The sequence below is a fragment of the Crocuta crocuta genome, unplaced genomic scaffold, assembly GCF_008692635.1.
Source record: "Crocuta crocuta isolate KB4526 unplaced genomic scaffold, BGI_CrCroc_1.0 scaffold645, whole genome shotgun sequence".
In the NCBI taxonomy this organism is placed as follows: domain Eukaryota; kingdom Metazoa; phylum Chordata; class Mammalia; order Carnivora; family Hyaenidae; genus Crocuta; species Crocuta crocuta.
This window is the reverse complement of record NW_027530190.1, coordinates 1832811-1855292: the sequence shown is the minus strand read 5'-3', so window position 1 is coordinate 1855292 and position 22482 is coordinate 1832811. Positions and strand designations below refer to the sequence as shown.

Here is a 22482-nt window from a genome sequence, read left to right as displayed (position 1 = left end):
CTGTGTGTGTGTGTGTGTGTGTGTGTGTGTGTGTGTGTGTGTGTGTGTGGAGAACAATTAAGATCTAGTTCTCTTAACAATTTTGAAGTTTGTAACGCAGTACTGGTCACTATAATCATATATAAATGAATCAAGTCAACACATTGTATACCTTGTACTTACACAACATTACATATCTCATTTTTTATCCGTTCATTTAATTTTTCTTTTGAACATGGAAAAATAACAAAACATAAAAGTCAAAATCCTACAAGTAGGTAGACTCAGAGAAGGGTCCTTCCTATCCATGCACTTCCACCCATATCTTACCAGTCCCATATATAAAATACTGTATTGGTTTACAATTTATCCCTTCTCTATTTCTTTCTGCAAAAAAACAAACATATATTTGTAAAGTAAACACATAAATATTTAAATTAACCCTTCTTTTTTTTCAAGTATTTTGTTTAAATTCCAGGCAGTTAACATACACTAATATTAGTTTCAGGTGTAGAATTTAGTTATAACTCATTTTTTTAAAAAGTCTGATGATAGGTTAGAATCAGGGACTGATTTTAGTGTTATTCTGAAGAAAGTAACAAGACCTCCTTCATGTGATTCAAATATATTTTCCTTTAATTGCTTCTGGGTACTTGTGGAGGAGCTCCAAGGAATTAGACCTAATGTCATTGACTAGTAATGTACCAGTCTATGGTTTCCAGGGAGTTGGTGAGGCTTATTTAATTGTGTTACATGAAATGTGGCCTCCAAGTTCGTTGTAGTAACTGACCGGGTGTTAAACTTTTTCTCCGGGTAGGAAGTATCTGTTTTCACCAACAGGGGTACAACATCCCTTTTAATGCAATACCTAGAATAGAATTAATTCTCCCCAAAAGAACCAAAATCTAGGTAAGGAGTACTTAGGTTTCTGGACAGGTATGTAGCCTTACCATGGGTGTGGCCAGCATTTGCTGAGATACAGAGAGAAGCAAACACTAGCAAATATCCATTGATTAAAAACCTGAACGCAACGCTTAACTCTTCTCTGAGTAAGTACATAAGCAAAATCTAAGACTTAGTTCATTACTATCTACAAAACAAGTAAAACAACTATACTGTTAAAAGGGATAGGTAGAGAAGTGAAGAAACAAACCTGGATAGGATCTTCAGCTTCGTTAGAGAAAGGCTCTGGATTTGTGCATGTAATCTGCCTACTAATCACTTCCACTCAGGTATCTTTTTTTTTTTTTTAATGTCTATTGATTTTTTTTGAAAGTGACAGATGGAGAGTATGAGTGGGGGATGGGCAGAGAGAGACCAAGGATCTGAAGCCTCCTGTATGCTCACAGAAGAGAGCCTAATGCAGGGCTCATTCAAGAATCCTGGGGTCATGACCTAAGCAAAGTGGAAGTCAAATGCTTAACTGACTGAGGCGCCTCACTTCCCCACAGAGAGCTTAACAGACATTGAAACTTACATGTCCCAGCTGCATTCTTGATCTGCTGCCTTCCTTCACCTGCGTTCCTATAGTCTGCCCCATCTCAAGAAACTGAAAATACATTCTTCCAGCTGCTCAGGCAAAAACTTCGGTGCCAGGTTTGACTTTGCTCTTTCTCCCATATTCTGAATTCCATGCACTGGTACATTTGGTCAGCTTTATTTTAAATCTGTATCCAGAGCCTGATCACCTATCATGGTCTCCATTGTTCTCAGTCTGGTGGATGCCATCACCACTCCCTTTCCAGATACAGCAAGAGCCCCTACTCATCTCCTTCCTCCAAACTTGATCTTTTAGAGACACCTTCTGCAAAGCAGCCAACCGGACTTTTAATATTTGTTCTTAAAAATATTTTTAATATTAAAAAGTATATACACAATTTAAAGAGTTAAACAATTTCAGGTTGTTACTAAAGCAACAGTCCCTTAACATCACTACCCTCCCTCCCATTTACTGCTTCCCAGAGGTGGCCACTTTGAACTCTTTTATTGATCCTTTTGGTAATGACCACATTTCATTAAATGACAATGTCGGTGTTTAGATGAGGCAACAAAAGCTGCTAGTTATACTGTGACCAACAACGGTTGAGACAGATCATAGTTATGGAGATGTTGAAATGTGAAAACATAAGGTGTATTAGAATTGAGGAAATGTGGCAATTTCATTCCTTTGAATAACATGCTTATATATAAATTTAGTGTGTGTGTGTGTGTGTGTGTGTGTATGTGTAGCCAGGTTTAGGCATTAAACCTTGACTTCCCACTATAAGAGGGGGTGAAAGTTTATTATGCTTTATACCCTCTCCCCTGTCCCCCTCATCCACATATAAAGCAGTTTTATTATACTAATATCCCATGCTTTCATAGTATGACTATATAAACATTTTCAGAGCTGGATCACATGATATTCTTTAATTGTATGTATTGTCTCTTTTTCTTTCTGTTTTTTTCCCCTAGAGTTACTAATAATCTTTTCCTTAATTGTGTGAGTTTCTATACAATTATTCTCAAACTCACTCCTCTGTGTACAAGTCTTAGAAACCAGTTCTTCCTTTCAAAGCTTTATACACACTCAAGAGTGACTGATCTCTAAACATGTTTCTGAGCTGTGAGCTTGGCATTTCTTTTCACCATCTTCCTTGGACTCTTGTTCTCTCTCTCAACAACCCCGATTCCTTGGATCCTACATATTCTTCCTTGATTTGCTTCTTAGTGTAGAATGTTCATCGTATTATTTTTCTGGGAAAGTTTCAAAATAATGTTTTGAAAACTTGGATGTCTGAAAATAACTTAATCTTACCTACATTTAATTGCCCGGGTATGAAATTTTAAGCTTGAGAATTTCTCCTACTGTTTAGAAAATATTGCTCCATTTTCCTCCTAAAATCCAGTACTGCTGCTCTGTGAACCCTGTTTTCTCCCTTTTATGAAAGTGCTCATTTCTTTGTGGCCAGAAACTTCCAAAACTTTAAAATTACTTGTCCGTAGTTCCTTGAATTATTTAATTGATTTCATCTCCCCCTCCCCCCATATTCTCTTCTCTCTCTTCTTAAATTTTTATTATTTGGTATATTGATCTTGTGGATTATTATCTTTTTTTACATACACATTTTATATATTTTTTCTATTTCTTTTTTATTCAAGTTTCTTTATTTTGAGAGAGAGAAAGAGTGAGGAAGGGGCCAAGCAAGAGGGAGAGAGTTGCAAGCAGGCTCCTAGCTTAGCTGTCAGCTCAGAGCCTGACTCGGGACTCCATCTCACGAACCAGGAGATCATGACCTGAGCTGAAATCAAGAGTTGGATGCTTAACTGAGCCACCCAGGTGTCCATACTTTTTCTATTTCTGATTTTTCATCTTTGCTTACTTTTCTATATTGTCTATGTCTTTTACTTATTCCTGGAAGATTATCATGGAGTGCAACCTTCTTGCTGATTTTTTTCCTTTTTTAAGATGTATATTTTATTTCTTAAAATTATCTTTCCAGATGTGTTTTTAAACATTTAAATATCTGTTCCTTCTCTCAGAACATTGAAATTTATTGACATTTTCTTCTCCTTATGAAGACTTTGTTTCCGCTAATTTACTATTTCTGCTTTTCAGTTTTCTCAGTTAACCTTGAGATTAATGGCTGTCCTCAAATATCTGTCAGTCCTGGATACCTGTTCATATTTAAATACTGGACACCACAAAGCTCTGTTGAAAGCTGTAGAACCGACCTTCATTCTAACATAATCTGGCTCAGCTATTTTGTTAATGAACACACAACATGCATCTCTTTAGATCTTTTCTCCTGGAGCAGTCATTTTCTTCAGAGAAGGATCTCCTTTTAATCTCCTTTATGATGTGTCATCATACCACTATCAGAAACCTGGGAGTCAGGGAAGATAGCTGAGAGTCTCAACGAGTCAACACACAGTAGGTGAATTTCACTCAGTTCCCCTTTTCTCAGTTTGGTGCTCCTTCCCTCAAGGGACTCTGTCTCTTTATCCTGCTTTATTTTCCTTCTTAGCACTCTTTAGTGCACCACCTATCATATTTTCAGCTGTTCATTTGTTTATTCTTTGTATTCTCGAGTTAGGATGTAAGGTCAATGAAAACAGAGCTTTCTCTTTTTGTTCACTCCCATATTCCCAACATGTGATGAAGCCTTGTAAGTAGAAGGTGCTCAATCAAAAAATATGTGAGGAGTTAGGTTCAATCATAGGGAACTTCTGCTATTCAACTGTTTTTGACCTTCAAGATGCAACTAGTGACATGGAAGTGATTTTAGGAGGTATTGAGTATCTTTTATAGTTTATTGTATAAAAGTAATCTAATAGTGTGGAAACTCAAACCTAGAGAGCTGAAATGACTTGCCAAGAACAGACTGTGTGAGGCAGTCAGAGAACCAGGAACAGAATCTTATGTGAACCAGATGATCTGGGGATAAACCTATGGCTAAAATAGACATGGTTTCTGTTGGGTATTTCTGAAGTAAGAAAGAGAAGAAAGAAGCAAACACGGATGATAGGGCATTGAATTGAATTGTTTTCATGATCTTGCAGTTTCAGCTAAAGGCTACAAACTGACGTTAATAGGCAGTATGAACCCTCATAAACTAAAAAGAACAACATGGAGCTGCCAAACCTCCCCTCCAGGGCCAGCCTTGATCTTCAGCTCACACTCCTACAACTGCATCCAGCCTGTATACACAGACTACTGAAATTCCTAGGGAGAGGGGCACTGATTCACAGTAAAGGGTGAATTACTCTCAAAGAGGAATGCTGCTTTGTCTGGGCCGTCTCTGCATTTGGGTTGGGGATATGCTTAAGGGTTTGGATTATAAGTGCCCACCCAGATTGCTTCTACAGAATGGTGCAGTTGTTACTCTAGAGAGCTTTGTTGTAGTGAAGTTATGAGTACATAAATAAAAACCTTCAAGCAGAGTGATAGAAGGAAGCACATATTCCTGTTTCTCCCATAGACGAGTGAGAAAGCTTGAGGTGCTATTCATAATGTAAATCACATTGGAGGGCCTCCACCTATGTGCTACTAAAAGAAACAAAGTTGATGTTCATAATACACTCACTTACACTTCCAATTCCTGGTATTTATCTTCATATTTAAAGGAAATGTAAAACATTTATTGAGCAGATGGCAACGTACATAAGGCCCATGAAATACACCTGTGTCTCCCAGGCTGCAGTTACAATGAAAACAGCTGTTGAACTGGACCAGCATGTGTTAGTTTTCCATTAGCTCATAGTGTGCACTAGGCCATCTGTAGCTTAGCGGTAAGTAAATGGAGTCATTTTTCCATGGTTGGCTCATTTCCATAGGTCATTATGTAGAAAAGCTGATAAAGCATGATTGCCTCAAAAGTTAGTGGGGGAGAAAACCCTCAGAGATTCTGGCAAAGTTTCCAGGACCGTCATCATTAACAAGGTTGTTCAATAAAATCCCCACTACCTGTAGATACTTGAGTAATCCTGTGGGAGAGGGCAGGTCCACTCAGATTGCTGTCAAATGTCAATGAGATATGGGTCAGAGGCTTAGCATATTCACTTATATTTTCTCATGGTACACTTCCTCCTCTCTATCCATTCTTTTTTCTTTTAGGAACAATTTTGCCAGTATCATCCTGATAAAGTATTTTATAAGGTGACCGGATTCTCAGGGTGTGAAATAGCACGTCCGTTCAATTATCTTACCGTAAGGAGGCTCTGTGTCTCTCTCGTCTATTGAACTACACTTTCCAGGAAGAAAGGAACCATTTTGAGTATTGGGTCTTTATTGCCTATCATAGCACCTAGCACATAGTAGGTACTCAATAAATACCCTTGGCTGAAATTATGAATAAATTATATATATGGAGGAATTTTGCTCATAAACCTAAATGGCCAATCTGTATTAGTCTTTTAATAACACAGCAGCTATATAGGTAGAAAATACAATAAAAATGAAGACAAGCAGAAAAAAATCCTGAAGCACAGTAGGATTTATAATTTAGATAGAGGTAAAAGGGATTTTATATTCTAATACTAAGGCATTATACTTGGCTGCCTTTGTTATCACTGCTATAAATTCCTCTAACTCGCTTTCTGATTCTTCGTTTCAAGAAATTGCCCTTTCTGAGTTTCTTTTTTAATTTTAATTTCAGTACACACTAAAGAGAGCACCTTCAGCCATCATCCTTTTAGAGAATTAACTCCGGGATGTCTCATGAATTTATACTCAATCCCACGAAATGGAACTTCACTGATTTCCTGACAGTCAATGTCTCTGCCCAGCTCTTGGGAAACAAGAATAGAGCCACTACATGAGGCTTCCTGTAAGCTCATAGTTATTCTCATTTCCCTGCATCTCTGAAACCCCACTTTCAGCCCATCCTTCTCTTTGTTCTTTATGATCAGTTCCTAAGCTGAGCTGCAGTAGTTCTTTGCTCACTGGCTTTGGCATTTTTTTGAATTTATTTAGTGCAATGTCTAGACATAGCTAGAAAAGAAATTGTTTGTTAATTGGGACATGAACCCTTCTCTCTTAGAGCTAACCCTGCGTTTTCTTCACTTTCTTTCTCATGAAAAAATTCTTAACATCTGCTTGAATTCAGACATGCATATCTTTCCACTGTAATACTTTCCATTTGGCAGGCAGGATTGTCTTACAGGGAAAAGCTGAGCACTCTGACAGCTGATTACGTTACATGCCTTTTAAATTTTTGCTTCTAAGAGAGTACTGGATGACAGTGATGATGACCTATGAAAAGCAATTAAGGCTTCAGGATCATTTCTCCTTGTGAGCTGGGAATGAGATGGCAGAGAACACTAAGGAATTGTTTATAATGGATAACAGGCTCTTTAGGTAAGGCACAGGGTAGGACATGAAATAGCTCAGGTTCTATAGCAATGCTTTGTTTTTCTCTGCCAAAATAAGTAGACAAATGCAGTAAACTCTCTAATGTTGGTAGATCAACTTCATCTTCTCTGTTTTTGCCAAAAATATTCCACAGAGAGTATAGTTACTTGTCTTTTTCAGGAATAGCAGGCTTTTCTCTCTTACTAAGATAAAATTTTTCTCTCTTACTAAGGCTTTCAGAAAATTCTTAAATATACAGGAAGATTTGCCACTCTGTGGACATTTCCATAGGGGATGGGAACAGCTACTCCTTTTGAAGACAGATTTGTGAATAACTTCACATTTAAGAAAGGAATTGTAATATTTTAAAGCATAATAGGAGCAGTTTAGTCATCTGTGAGGCTGGTTGTGCTGGGCATGGAACATGTGATTTCATATTTATGGAATCTGAGTTGTTGGAGTCTTCTCATTCTTTGAGTCACTGGAGGAAGTACCTTGAGAGATTATTTTCCTATTTTAGTAGTGGGAAGAAGTCTGCATGAGAAGATTGTAGAAAATTTTGACTCTGCATGTTACCTTCTTGAACAGGTTGTTTTTGCTGTAAAAAATTGATATTTTGCCTAATCAGAGTGTGTGTAGTAGGATTTGCTATTCAATTTAGCAAATCAAGTTGATATATAACCTCAGTAAAACTTTAGTAAAAACAGTAAGACGGGACACCTCATATAGAGAACCTATTATGCTCCACTGAAAATTGGATAATTGCCAGCTATTCAAATATACTTGGTGGAAAAAAAGACGAGTTTCCATGATACAAAAGCAATGTCTGTTTGAGCCATATGTTTTCCAATCCAAATGCAGGATTTTTTGGATTCAGAATGTTCTCCCCCTATACTTAGCTGATTTTCGCTGATACTACAAGTGAGAAAACCATAGGAAATATTTAGGACCATGTAACACAGATCTATTTCCAGAAAACAAGCCACTCCTTTTGAAAAGGATATCCTAGAAAAACTTTTGTATGTCTATGGGTATTGAATCTATTCTGGAATTTTTGACATAAAGAAGGTGTAATGGAAAGCACCATGCACTGAAATAATTTCGGATTTGCCCTTTCCAGATGAGGAAATGTGGGAATACCATACAATGAGAATACTGTCCCAAGCCGCCTTTGTGGCTCACCATATTATCTACTTTAATCTGAATAATTTGTGTGTCTGTGAGTACACAGGCACCCATGGCTGCTCAACGTCTTTTGAAAATACTGTTGGTCTTGATAGTTTCCTCGTTTTGAGTCCTGTCTTGTCAAGATATGATGCACCATGATCAAGTGGGATTCATCCCTGGGATGCAAGGATGGTTAGACATATGCAAATCAATAAATATGGTACATCTCATTAATAGGCTAAAAGATCAAAACATCAAAATTCTATGATCTCAATAGTAGCAGAAAATGCTTATAACAAAATTCAATATACTTTCATTAAAAAATACTCAACAAATTGAATGTGGAAGGACTGTACCTCAACATAAGAAAGACCAACTGTAACAAGCCCACAGCTAATAGCATACTCAATCGTGAAAGACTGAAAGCTTTTCCTTTAGGATCAGGAACAAGGTAGGGTGCCCAATCTCCCTACTTGTATTCAGCATAGTACTGAAAATCCTAGAGTCCTGTCAAAGTATAGTCTACAAGACACCTTGTAGTCCCCAAATTCTTGACACACTTAAAGCGTTTCTGCAAAGCTGAAACTGTTTTCATTATGATCATAACACTAGTTGCCTTTTTTACTTTGTTATTTGCATCAATGCTCAACAGGATAGCAAGAACCAAGGCAGTGGCACCAAACTATACTAGTAGTCATTGTGTGCCTCACCATCACACACTCCTAGTCTAAAAACAAAACAAAAACAAAAAACAATGGCACTCAAGAATACTCTGGTGAAGCACTAAAATACTGACCCTTGAATATGTACTTTTTAATAATTTAGTTGACAAAATGGGAAATCTATATAAAGCACTTTGCTGTATACCAAATTATCATGGTTGTCTTGAAGAAAAGCACTTGTGCAATTGTTTGAATTACAGTTTGAACTAACTGGGTTTTTGTTTTGTTTTTTTTATCACGGCATACTGTTTTTACTTGAAAAAAATGACTGACAGACAAACTACGGTTACTCTGACCTTGGTATTTGACAGAAATTTTCAAGCAAATGAATAAAACGAGCCCATCAATTCAAGGAAAACAATTGGCAGAATTTTTTGCCAATGATAAAATTTAAACTTTTGGAGGAAATTTAAATTTTGGAAAACTTGTATCTACCATAATGAGCCTTGACAATGCTTAATACTTAAAGACTTGTATTAGATTGGTGATGATATTAAATAACGTGTCTTTAAAAAAATATCATAGTGTCAACATTTAGAGGAAACGTGCCAACATTTAGAATATCTGTATTACTCACGGAATCAGTGTTTTCCAAATAACAACGAACAGTGCTATAAAATTATGGATGGGCAAAAATTCTATTCCGAGTTCTAGATAGACCATCAGATCTTAGTTTAAGAGAGTGCAAAAAGTTTATGATAGGATTTCAGAGTCTTCATTTTATCTATAGTTGAGGAAACTACTTGTTGAATCTTGAGATAGTATCAGACAAGAATATCTACAACTATACTCCTTCCTTTTCCAGTTAAGTCTATATGAGGTTACATTTTCTTTATAAACTTCAGTGAAAACATCATTTTGTAGTAGGATGAATGCTGAAGTAGATAGCACAATCAAACTTTCTTTTATGAAGCCAGACATTAAACAGGTGTGCAAAAATATAAAACAATGCCATTGTTGTAACTTTTTGTTTTGGAAATATTTATTTTCATAAAAATGTGTTATGTAAATTTTATTTTAATTAATATACAGTGATTTTGTAATTGTAATTTTGAAATTAATAAATAGATTTTTTCCATTTTAATTTTTTCCAATAGGTGTACCCACATCAACAAAAGCTCTCTGGGATGCTTACTAATATTGAATGTAAAGGCGACTTGATTTCAAAAAACTTTAAGAACTGCTACCCTAATAAATTATTGCTGGGGAACTTTTCATGTGAATACCATGAGGCTATACCAAGCAAGAAATATATTCAGCAATAGATTAAGATGACCTCCTGATTCGAATGTAAAATTGGGTGTAAGGACGACCGATAACAGTCACATAAATAATTAAGAGAAGTTAAAAAGAAAACCAAAGCTTTAAAAGCCTGTTTAATACTTGGCTCTTGTGCACAGATGACTGCTGGATTTGGCTACTGACATGTGACATTGACTGCAGCTCTTGGTCTCCTGGGGAGGCTGTTTGCTTTGCCATGTTACATGCACTCTTTTTTAATCTCAGATACTCATCATCTGTTTGGCTTCCTTGTATTTAATTCATATGACATGACTTGTTTCTTTGTCTACGTTTTATTATGTTTTTTCACCAAGGTACTTTGAAATTAGTTTGGGAAATGATGAGCTGACTATAATTTGGCTTTAAGTGCCTTTCCTTATTAAAATACTTAGAATTATGTGGCATTCTTATGTTATTAGCTGAAGCACTGAATTCTATAATGGAAAGTCTGGTAAAACTATACAGTCTGACATAGTTAAGTCTATTATTACCTAATGTAGAACATAAAAACAGAAGAGGGGAAAAAGTTGTACAAGATCTTGATAACTAAGCAGCTGGATGAAAATAGCCAGAGAAAGAAAAGAAAGGTATTTTCCTGCTGCTTTTCTGATGTCACTGTTTCCCTTTGTGAGCTTTAAATTTCCTTCTCATTTCCTCTCTCCCTGGGACTTGGATTCTCAGCTAACGTTTGATATAACTTAAACATGCTGTCAGTATAGTGAAGTTACCTGTACTTGGATGCATCTTCACCATTAGACTTGATCAGGCGACTTCAGCTGTTTGTATTCTACTTCCCTTTCCATAAACTGAGGATAAGTGGATCTACATCACTGAATGAAGATTAAGTGAAACAATGCATATGCTTATTGCATGCTTGTGACCCATTAAGTCTTCCATGAATATCAGCTATGACTGTTCTCTGCCTTTACTCCATGGCAGTTCTATTCAAATGTACATTAAATGGTTGGAGAAATAAACTCATTTAGAGAATTCAACAAACGCATATTAAACTATTATATACCAGGGATACAGAGATGGATAAAAACAATGTCCATGAGGGTAGAGGCTATGTCCATGTAGCACACTATTGTATTTCTAGTCTCTGTCAAAGTACCTGACATATGGTAGATGTTTAACAACTATGTGCCAATGAGCAAACAACCAACCTTAGGAAGTAAGTGTAATTGCTCTCACCATTTTATGGATGAATAAACTGAGACTTGGAAAGGAAGAGTTGTCCAGTATCACCCAGGTAGTAAGTCACAGAATCCTAATTGAAACCACATCAGCTTGACTCCCCTCGGAGCCAGTACCTGTGCTGCATCTCTAGGAAGGAAGTGCTAACGCTAGCTCTCCATGCTGCTTGAAAAGGTGTGAATTGGTCTCCACAGTTTATCATTTTCAAAGCATAACACTGCCCTGCAGATAAGCCAAATGCTCAATAAAACATTCTCTAAGTATTGATTGAGCATCCACCTTCTTCTTTAAGACAGTATTCTAATATTTGAGGGTATAACTGTTAACATGGGAGATGTTAGCGGAAATCACGTTCCCTCCAGTGGGACAGACCCTAAACAATTAAGTATGTGATCACCCTTGCAATGGATGCTATATGCAGGTCAATGGCAGAGGTTCTGACTTAATCTGGCACACTGGTCAGGACGGCTTCCCCAATGAATGGATTTTTAAATTGAGCTCTGAATGGAAAGTAGAAAAGAACTAACTAGAAAAGGAATGGAGAAAGAGCACTTCTTGCAGAATAGTTTGTCCCCAAGGCTCATTCGGGGCATTGCAGTAAAAGAATAAAGGCCAGTGTGCTGTATGCCCAAAGAGTGAATTAGGCAGCAAAATGGCATGAAGCCACAGAGGCAGGTTACAGCTAAAACTTCCAGGGCCTCCAAGCCCAGTTAATTGTGGTCTTTTCCTAAGTACAGTGATTTTTTAAAGAAGAGAGTGATGTGATGAGACATGATTTAGAAACATCACAGTATGAAAGGAGGCCAGTGAGAACTTTGTTGAAAGAAGATTGTAGTGTGGACCAGAATAGTGACATTGGAGATGGAGACAAGTGGGAAGATTAAAGATAGAATTTATAGACTTGGTGACTTAGATCAGGAAGATGAAGAGGAAGCAGGTCCAGGTTTTATGAGACCTGAAGCTTATGAAACTAGGGAGCACCTCCAGAAATGGATTTTACTATGTAAAGGGAGGTTTCTAGATAGCTGGTAAGTAAGATCCAGGACAATATTTGCAGACACAATGAGGTCTGGATGAAGAAGAGAGGCTTCCTTCTTTGCATCTCTTTTTAAAAGGGGGCAAACCTTTTTCTAACACCCACTCTCTAGGAGATTAGGTAGAGAAATAGATAACTACTTTCTAATTCAGAGACTCTCTGATTGTGGTGACAAGTCAAAAAGGAAATCCATACCTATGACTATGAACATGTTGTAACTGTTGTCCAAAAGGCTATTTGGAAATACTAATTTATGCTCAGACACAGTGATCAACTGAGCTGAATTGGGACAGTGGCCACTCTATCTATTATGGATATGAGTGGCTGGTAGTTTCCCTCTTTTTTCCCCCACATCTCAGTACTCTTCCCTCAAAAAGATGGGTTCCAGCTCTCCGCCTGTATCTGTTGATGGTCTGACTCATTTCTTTGCCAACAATTGGCGCCTGTTTTCTGTCAGCTGACTGGCACTGCAGCATTTGGCACTGAGGGAGGAGAAGGCATGAGCTGGAAGCTTTCAGAAAAGATCAGGCATGTGGTGATCATAAGCCTAACTTCTGATAGAGCCCAGAATCAAGTTGAGAGATGATTAACTGGAGAGGGCTGGAAGATAATGTCTCCCAGGGGAGCTGACGCTGGTCTAACAAGATGGCCCAGGAAAAAGGGATTCTGTCTGGAGAAATGCATCCACATCTTGGACAGTCACAATGCATACTAGTATATTAAAAGGACTTCTGGAAAATATAATGAAGAAATAGGAAAATCTCAGCTTTTAAGTCAGTGTTTTACAAATGTATGTGACTAGGGAATCCTTTTTCAACACACACACTCACACATACACGGCATACATACCTCACTGATCAATATGGTGAAGAACATGCTTTGGGGGCGGGGGGGGGGGAAGGGCAAATTAGCATCAATAGAGGAAGGTGAAGGAATGAGAAGAGAAATAAAATGGCTCAACACAGTAGAAATTCTGAGACTGTGTGCCCAGAATGTAATGTCCCAGTTCTCAATATGGTTTGGAAGCTTTGGGTCTGCACTATACATAAATTCATATGAGATTGATTTTTATGCAAAGGATGCCTGAGCTCTTGAGCTGGCCTGTTGCTCCCCTGAAGGAAGAGTTTTGGTTTATTTCAAGACATCACGGGGTGATGACTGACAATGACAACTCCCTCTGTCACTTTTAAATTTATTAGGGTTTCCAAAATTTCAAGGAAAGAAGCAGCATAAAATGTATCTACTCTCATTCCCTGGAGGCATGGATTGCCTATTAAGGCATTAACTAAAAAATTATTTTTTAAACAACTTAGATTTAAAGTTAAAAAGTGAAACAGATTGACATAGTGAAAAGATGGGATCAGACCAGTTTTAAAATCCTGGCTTAGCTGTGTGACTGTGGGCAGGTGACTTAACCTCTCTGGATCTCAGTTTCTATATCTGTAAAAATGTTTCACTTGCAGAATAATACAAACATTAGAAATAATATACCCTCATGAATTAGCTCATCCCTCTAAAAACATAGAATATATGTATTTAATGTATTGTAGTAATAACATAGTAATAATAAAAGCAATTTCTCATTTCAAATAGCAAAGTCGGTAATAGAAGATACACAGTACTCATTTGATTCTCATACTATAAATATATTTTAAAATATTAAGTCACCTTTTCATCTTGCTAATATTAGGTATATAATCTGCATTCTGGGATAACTGCTAGATTAAAATTTCAACTCTACTCCTTACTATCTGCGTGATTTTGAACAAACAACATCATCTCTCGCTGCCTCCACTTTCTCATCTACAAAATAGGGGACATTAACATCATTTATCTCCTATTTGTTTCACAATTGTTAAGAGAGTTCAGTTAGAAAATGCTCTATACTGTGAATATAGTAAAGGACCCATTGATTTTCATTTTTGTTAATATCAATACTTCTCAATGCTTTTTAAATTTTTATATTTGAAAACTAGTACTCCAACTGATTACACAAAAAAAGTTTGGACATAAGACCAAATTAAACAAATGATTTCCTTTTCCTGATTCCTCCTTTCTCTTTATTTATCACCTCTGGCTTTCTGTGACCTCGGGTGACTGCTCTTTTAGTGTCTCTCAGCTGTCACTTTGAGCACTTCTTTGCCATTGCAGTCTGGTCTACATTGGCTACAAATAAATGGTTTTCACTGTGACCTTAGGAGCTGAAGGTTCGCATTAGAATGGCCGTTCCCCAGGCAACATCATCTGACCAGTGACAATTTATGGTATTCCTCTCTTTTTCATGGATTCTAATACTGTCGTCTTTATTGAATTTGTAGTTAAGAGCTACACATTTGAATCTATTTGGCTCTAAAGTCCATTTTCTTTTCATGAAACCACAGTATTAATAAGACCAGTGTCTCACTAATAATAAAAATTAACATTTATTGAACATTTACTAGGTACAGGAACTGCACTAAATTACCTGCATTATTTTATTTAGTCCTAATAGCACACCTGTATGGGGTAGCCTTCACTGTTACAGATGAGGCAATAGGGATTAGAGAGGCGGAATAATGTGGTCAAAGGCACACACCTCGGAGATGGTAGAACCAGGATCAGAATGACTTGTGGCTGACTGTAGAGCACAACACACTTCTAGCCACGTTGTGTTGGTGATACATTGTCAGTTGATTGTTTTTGTTTTGTGTTTTGCCCTTTAATGAGTGGGACAACATTGTTTACAGCAACTCCTTGATAAGCTTAAGGCTTATGGCTTTTTGCTTTGTCTAAGTACAAATCACATAACAAAGTAGCAGCAGATTTGGGGCCATTCATTCATGTTTAGTAGATACAGAATGACCGGAGCCAGGGAGTGAATGTTCAGATGAACAAAATGGGCTTGATCCACCTGTAGGAGCTCTGTTGGAAAAGATAAGGTCTCAAAACTGGGTTTTCTTCATTCTGGTTCCCTCTGATATGATAATGAAGAAGCCTAGGCATTTCTCTTTCACTGCAAGCCCCTCTTAAAAATTTCAGCTCAAAATTTGTACTATACAAGAAGCATTCCAAAATAAACTTTCAAAACAAACTGGCACATTACTGTGGAACATCCAAGTAACCCTCGTTGCTGTAAACTGAAAATTGTGCATGAAATAGGGGCAGTGGTAGGCTCTCTCCAAGTACGAGTTTTGGGCTGGGCCCTTGTGGTGGCTGGACAAGGAGAAGTGGTGATACAAGGAGTAACTGTAAAGGATTGAAGGCAAAGCCTAGAGGCTATTTTGCTCACTTCCAAACAACATCTAGGTGTATGGACTACCTGTCCCCGGGGCTCTTAGGGACAGGGATAGAGGAACCAAAGGTGGAAGGGAACAATCACGACCACCCTGCAAAAACAAATCTGGGAATGTTTCCCCTGCCTTGTTCTATGAACAAGAACTGCTTCTGAACTTGTGGCCCCCTCCCCAGGTAAATATTCAATGAAGATGCTTACAATATGGGCTTACGTGAAAGTGGAGGATATGTGGGTGTAGAGGAGGGTGGACGTGCTTTGTGGAGTTCCAGGCTGCAGGTTGTGTGGAAGTAACACACATGGTAGAAGTTTGGCATAGAAACCAGAGAAGTGATTTCTGCTTCTGTCCACATGGTGTGAGAATGGTAGATACAAAAACTATATAGCTGCTTCCTTGTCCTACATTGATGATAGAGTAATGCTTTCGTAACATCTATGTGTAGCAATGGACAGGCAATACAAACTGTACAAATACAGAGTGCAAGCCAAAACTCAGGTCTGCAAAAATCACTTCATTTTTTTTTTATAACAGAACTCTGTTTCTATCAAGAGTTCCCATTCTAATAAAGAGTGTGAACTTGATGTAAGCCAATCACGTTTTCTTCCCTTGCCCTAGGATTGCATCTAACTTTTGAGAGAAGATAATGTTAAGTATCGAAGCATTGAATTGGGTAGGGATGGGAGAGAAAGGGGAATCTAGGTGTCTGTTTTGAATTCTCTTCTGCCAATGCTGTTATTAGCTGAAACATTAATTCTAGTCTTTGGGAAGTCCTGCGCTGATCAGTGTTATGCCATGCTACTCTCAAGTATGTGTGACTCACTTCTCTCTACTATTATCTACAAAATATATTGCCTGTACAAAAGTCATTCATGATCTCAGGTCTGATTTCAGAAGGAACTAATCTGAGACGTACCTTTGAAAATGAAACTTTCGAAGCTTGGACAAGGTCTTTTTTAGCTATGGACTCAGCAGCATTAAGAGGTGTATGATTTAATACTGCCTCTTTTTTTGTGCTCTAGGTTCAGGAAGGCACAAGTTGAAAGGGACGACATTGGTAGTGGAATGAATAAATGGAATTTTTACTGTATTTGTCAGTTTTGTTGCACAATAAGGCTGCATAACAAACTATCTCAAGACTCAGTTGCTTACAAGTATTTGTTCTTATTCTCCTAACTGCTATGGTGACAAGTTCAGCTTATTTGGGCAGTCCTCATCTGGACAGCTCTGCTTCATGCTGTGAGTTGGCTGGATGTGGGTCCAGAATGTAGATCTGTTCCATATACATTTGTTCTGGAAACAGGCTGAAGAGGCAGTAGTTCCCTGGTGCACACTCTTCTCATAGCACTAGATGACTGAAAAGCAAAAGCCAGGACAAACTGTACAAGCACACTGAAGGTCTTTGCTTGTGTCACGTCCATTGGCCAAAACAAATCACAGGATCAAGCTTAACTAGATGGCCCAGGAAACTACACTTGGTCCACAGGGGCAAGGGGGTAGAGTAAATCATTATCATCATCATCATCATCATCATCAGTATTAGTACTCTAGCCTTACAAAGTTATGAGGCAATTAGGAAAACATTACTTTTCTTCCTTATGGATGGAAACTGTATTTACGAATTAATGCTTATCTCAGTGTGTATTTGCACTTGTACTTGCTGTCTGCACATACAGTTACCAAACGGGCATTCAGAAGAAACCAGAGAGCTGTCTTTAACCCTCCCAGTAGGTAGACTTTCAAGATGGCTGGATTTTGAGGACAAAAGCCAGTTAGAACAGTTCTTCTGGAATTCTTGAAAAACCATTTTAGTTTGACTTAATATTTGTAACTCAGCAGAAAGGGATGGAGTATGGGGGAAAGTCAACCCACCTGGAAAGAATACAGACTCTGAAGTGGCTGGGTGGCCATTCCAGGGATGGAGGTTTGAAGGAGCAGAGGAATGTGGGCCCGAGGATGGGAAATTAAAGTTGGAAGTTAGGAACTTCTGATAAGTGGCCTCTGGGGAGGGTTTAATGGGAGCTACTATGTCTGGCCTATAAAAAAGTCATTTTTGATGAACTGCTGCAAGTCCTTTCTTTCACACATAGTAAATCCCTTTGGTTTTTGCTTTATTTTTTTTTCCTTCAACACTTCAGCGAAGGTTCAGTCAAATAACTTTGGATGTTGTCAAAAAAGTAAAAGACTGACCTATAAAGGAAAATGAAACATACCTGTTGATCCTTAAATCGCCTTTGAGAAAGCCCATTTTTCTCAAAATTGGGTTTTTTTCACAAAAGGAATTAGCTTCTTAATGTAAACCTTTAACTTTTCTTTTTTTATAGTTCATTTCAGAAACACAGTAAGAGAAGGAGATTTTGTTTTTGTTGGAAACATGAGCTTTTTTCCTTTTTGACTTAGTGAGAAACCATTTATTCTTCAGATGTATAAGCATATTTTACATATTCCGGTTAATACATCAAGTGTATAATGTGGGAGTTCCCTTAAAAACACTAAGACCACGCATGTTAAACTCAGCTACACATTGTATTAGGCGATCAGACAAATGCCACTTTTAATGTCACAACACATACATATTATACTTTTTCTTTCACTGACAGAGGAACATGCCTTTCAAAAATATTTTATTGGATGAAACTTTCTTATTCTCAGGAAAGTTTTGGCTCTTTAATATAATTTATTATGCTTTTTAAAATTCTGATAAAAGCATTGGTACATTATAAATACCTGTAAAGAAAATATAGTTTAAAATTCCGAGGGAAATATTATATAAGTTTCCTCTTTTACGTTTTCACAAAAACCCATACAGGCACTAAGAAAGACTGACAAAAATATTCTATGCCTGAAGAATATACCCCCGGTTGGAAACATTCAAACATGACTTTATGTAAATATTAAAGCTTCTCTAGAGTGAACCTTTGACTACAATCCAATGAGTTGGTTGGGGGTTTTAACCAGGAAAAGACACTATTAGAAGGATTAAAAAAAAAAAAAAGCTTCATACAATTAGCATGAGAGTAGGAAAGGGGAAAGGATAAGGTTTTGTTTATGACCACTTATTGGCCTCTCTGGGCCTCAGCTTTGTATTGTAGTTGAAAACTTCTCTAATAACTCTCTGGTCCTTTTTGGCTTTAATACTTTTTGATCTGCTTCAATTTTCAAAATTCTGCCCAATACTCTACATTGAACACTATGTAAAACTTCCAAAGATAGCGTGACACTGGAGTTCTTTTAGGACAACATCCTTAAAGCATCATGGTGATTGCTCTGCACAGGCTTTTATTCTGCACAGATACAAATGGTAGATGGGTAGGTGAAACTTTTTCTGATCTACCATACTTCAAACCATAGCAGGTGACAGACTCTTGTGTTCTCTTCCTGCTCTATCTAGTTCAATGTAGTTATCCTCATGGTCCATTTCATGTGTGGCATTATGAAGTTCAAATCATAATAAGGAATTATAGACAGCAGACTCAATGGGGGAATGCCAGCTTTGTAGGTGACTGAAGCGTTTGTGAGCACACGGAGAATGGGAAGCTGAAGGTTGGCCATTAATGAATTCCTGTAAATGAGAATCCAGGGAAGGTGAGTATTAAATGTGAATATGTCAAACTAGACTTCAGAGGTACTTTCAGGGGTATAAAATATCATTTTCCCCCACCTATAAATTAATTAGATCATGGCAACTTCTCATCATGACTGATTATCACACAGATCCTACCCGGAAGAAATAGAGGATTTTTTTTCCCTAATGCATGTATACTTTGTGTAAGTTTGTTTAGAGCAGCAGTGGGAAAAAATCAAATGCTTTATGAGTGCTGACCAGTAAGGTAGCACTTTAAGCCACATGGAGCAGGGCACCTCAGGGACCTGCTACTCAACCTAGCTGGGCAGCTGCTATTCAGCTCTAGATAACTGTTGCCAGGAAGGGAAATGGGTGTGAGAATCAAGTTTTATGTGAACTTTCATATTTTTAATAATCACTCATATTTTTAAACCATTTGACATGCCAAACAAAATCTACCTGAGGGAAAAGTGTGGCCCATGGACTCTTGTGGCCTCTCGAGCTGAATATTGGAAGCAATTTGGTAAGAATTTGAATACTACCGGCTGTAGACTGGGGAAAAGCCTTGATGGTAAGGAATGAACACTCAGTTTTAAAGACCTGGAAAAACCTATTCTAATGAATACAGTTTAAAAACAAACAAAACCTACCTTTGGCTCTCCCCATTATAAAAGTTTTCCTGTTTACATTGGTTCTCAGTGTTAGGAATGGTTTCCTATTATAATTGTTAAATATGACAAGAGATTTGCCAAATCGCAAGTATGAGTTTGTTCTAAGAAAGTAGTATGAATTACTTCTTTCAGTATTCAGTTTGTGGCTGAGAAGCGAGATAGGTAATGAAATTATAAGGGGACAGAGGGGAAGGCCAGAGCACACACCTCAAGTCCTGGTCACTTTTAGATCCACAGAGGCCTCTACATGACATAGCAAGCAAAGAGAAATGTTCTAACACTGCTCAAACCAGATAACACAAATCTCAAGAATTGTTTCTGGATCTAAATTACTCAGTGTCTCCCCAAAATGACCAAATCACCATTTCCTGAATGAGTAGTACTTTGGGGTAGAAAAGCCAAGGCTATGGGTCTAATTGGGAACTTTTCATTAGAAACTTTCCAAACCCATCTGTGGCATCACAGTTAAAGAACCATGTGGCAAAGACAAGGGACACGTTGTAGGAGCAGTGTTCTTTCCTTAATTCTTTGCAGATTACTCCTTCAAATTAATATGTTACCCAGGCGATGCCTTTCTTTCAAGAAATGAAATGGTGGCTCAAAGTGGCATTCTAATGTGGTGTGAGGACCACAAATGAAATGAGCTATGGCTCCAGAAAGAACAAAGCATTTCACTTGTGCAGGCAGGGAAGATGTGTTTTGAAAGAGTCATTATCAATTCAGAAAGTTGGATTTTCTACTTGAGCTCATCCTTTTCAAATGCTTAGTTGGGGAGTAAAAGCAAAAGTACCACAAAGGATATATCATAAGCATAAGAATCAACGGCAAAAAACAACCACTTCAGACACAGGCAAAATCTAAGGGGAAGGAAGAAGCATGAATATTTCCAACTCAGGACCCCACACTTATTTTAATTTTCTTCCCTCAGAATGTCCACCAGAGCTTGCAGCAGCCGGTCATCTCTGTGCTTATAAGGTTTGGTGTTATAGAAAACATCAACATAGTCATTATATAGACTGTCCTCGGAGTCTTTTAGCTGCGAAGGCTTGTTCAGCTTTTCCAAGGCTTCATAGAAATTTTCATAAGGGATGTTGAGCTTTGCACTTGGAGGCTTCTTTGGTGATTGCTTTGGGGGTGAGTTTTTGCTGAAAGCATTTTGAAGGAGTCTCAGCATCGCCTCAGATGGGGCTGCCTCTGCCAGCTCATCCTTCCTGTCCCCTGTACCGTCGCCACTGGTGCTTTTTGACACGAGGGGGTTCTTTTTCAGGTTCTGTTGCGTGGGCTGCTCCTAAAACATAGGACGCCACCGACAAAAGGAAGAAGATTCATTATTTAGAGCCAAGCAAGCCAGCTGCAGTACATGCCCGCTGCCCACTCCTTAAGAAACCTTCTGAGAAGCAGAGACAGCATAAGGCTTAGGGACATACTAACTTGGGCTTCAGTCCTTTTTGCATTTTCTCATGTTCCCCTGGTACCTGTTTAATTTCCCTGAACTTCACTTGTGAAATGGAAACAAGAAGCTTTCATTTCCGGTGGTTCTGAAGACTGAATGGGATCATGTATATGTGTTCATACATTATTGGCCTCCTGTTCTTCTCAGCCTTCTATAGCAGAATTCATTTTAGGGAATTTAATAATTTTGAATTCTTTAATTTTAATCCTGGATGAAAGAAATATTTTTAAAAATAATATGGTTTCATCCTATAGAAAGTAAACAGTTTACCATTCCCACTGCCTTTCCTCCTTGCCCACGGTTTGGGAAGAAGCTGATACTAAAATATTTAAGAACTCCTACAGAAGACACCAGCAATGCTTCGCGAGGATGAAGTTTCCTGGAGGCCCCTTGTTCTGTCAGGAGCTACCCTTTCAGCCACTGAGTTTGTTTTGTTTTGTTCTGTGTTTTTTATTTGATTTTACTTTCTGTTTTGAGGGGGGTTACAGAGAGGGGGAGAGAATGAATCCCTAGCAGGCTCCATGCTGTCAGCACAGGGCCCAACACAGAGCTCTAGCCTACGAATCTCGAGATCATGATCTGAGTGGAGAGGAAGAGTCGGATGCTTAACCAAATGAGCCACCCAGGTGCCCCTCAGCCACTGAGTTTTATAAAGGGGTCTTGGGAGAGACCATAGTGATGAACTGAGTAGGGCAGAACTGGAGATATCAGAGAAGCAACTCTTTGTCAACCAATGTGGAAGTATCACAACATTTTAACAGCCGTAGAGTCTTATTCATACCCCTTAAGGAATCTTGGAGGGAGAAATACCCGTAAAGTCAACTTGCCTGTGGGACTGTGAAGAAAGGCCTCTGGGGTGGGGGCCCTAGGGTTGGGGGGAGCTGCTTTGCAGAATGTAAATGGAGCCAGAATCTGAGCTGAGGACTTCACACAACTAGTTTATAAGTTTCTTAAATAAGTATTATATCTTTGTATTTCCCAAAATACCCATCACTAAGCCAGACTTCAGGGAAGGTCATTCTGGAAATTCTGATAACCTACCTACTACATCTGAGGCACTATGCTAGATGCTGGGGGATTAAGAGATAAAGAAAATGTGGTGTCTACCCACTGTCTGATAAGAGAGAAGCCAGCAAGCAGCCTCAGTAGGCTGAGCCTCAGTAGGAACAGGAATGACAGACTAGCTATCCTATGAAATTATCTCAGAGAAATGAGACTGTGATTCGGTAGCCTCCCTTAGGGCTGCCGAAAAATGTCAGTTAAGGAATTAGTAAAGAGAAGCCTACAGGATTTGGTCATGTGAGCCTTGG

At 38.2% G+C, this 22482-nt stretch overlaps 1 protein-coding gene and 1 pseudogene across 2 annotated transcripts in view; one reads left to right on the top strand and one right to left on the bottom strand.

Annotated features, from left to right (window-relative positions):
- LOC144232361 (zinc finger homeobox protein 2 pseudogene) overlaps positions 1-16526 on the top strand; it is a 27596-nt pseudogene extending 11070 nt beyond the window's left edge.
- Positions 16527-17881: 1355 nt separating this feature from the next.
- The window catches only part of PCSK1 (proprotein convertase subtilisin/kexin type 1), a 44328-nt gene continuing 39727 nt past the window's right edge, over positions 17882-22482 (bottom strand). For both annotated transcript variants that reach the window (XM_077765220.1, XM_077765221.1), the window contains one exon: positions 17882-21007. In XM_077765220.1, the coding sequence (XP_077621346.1) occupies positions 20630-21007 (378 nt within the window). In that variant the 3' untranslated portion in view covers positions 17882-20629. The remainder of the gene's footprint in view (positions 21008-22482) is intronic.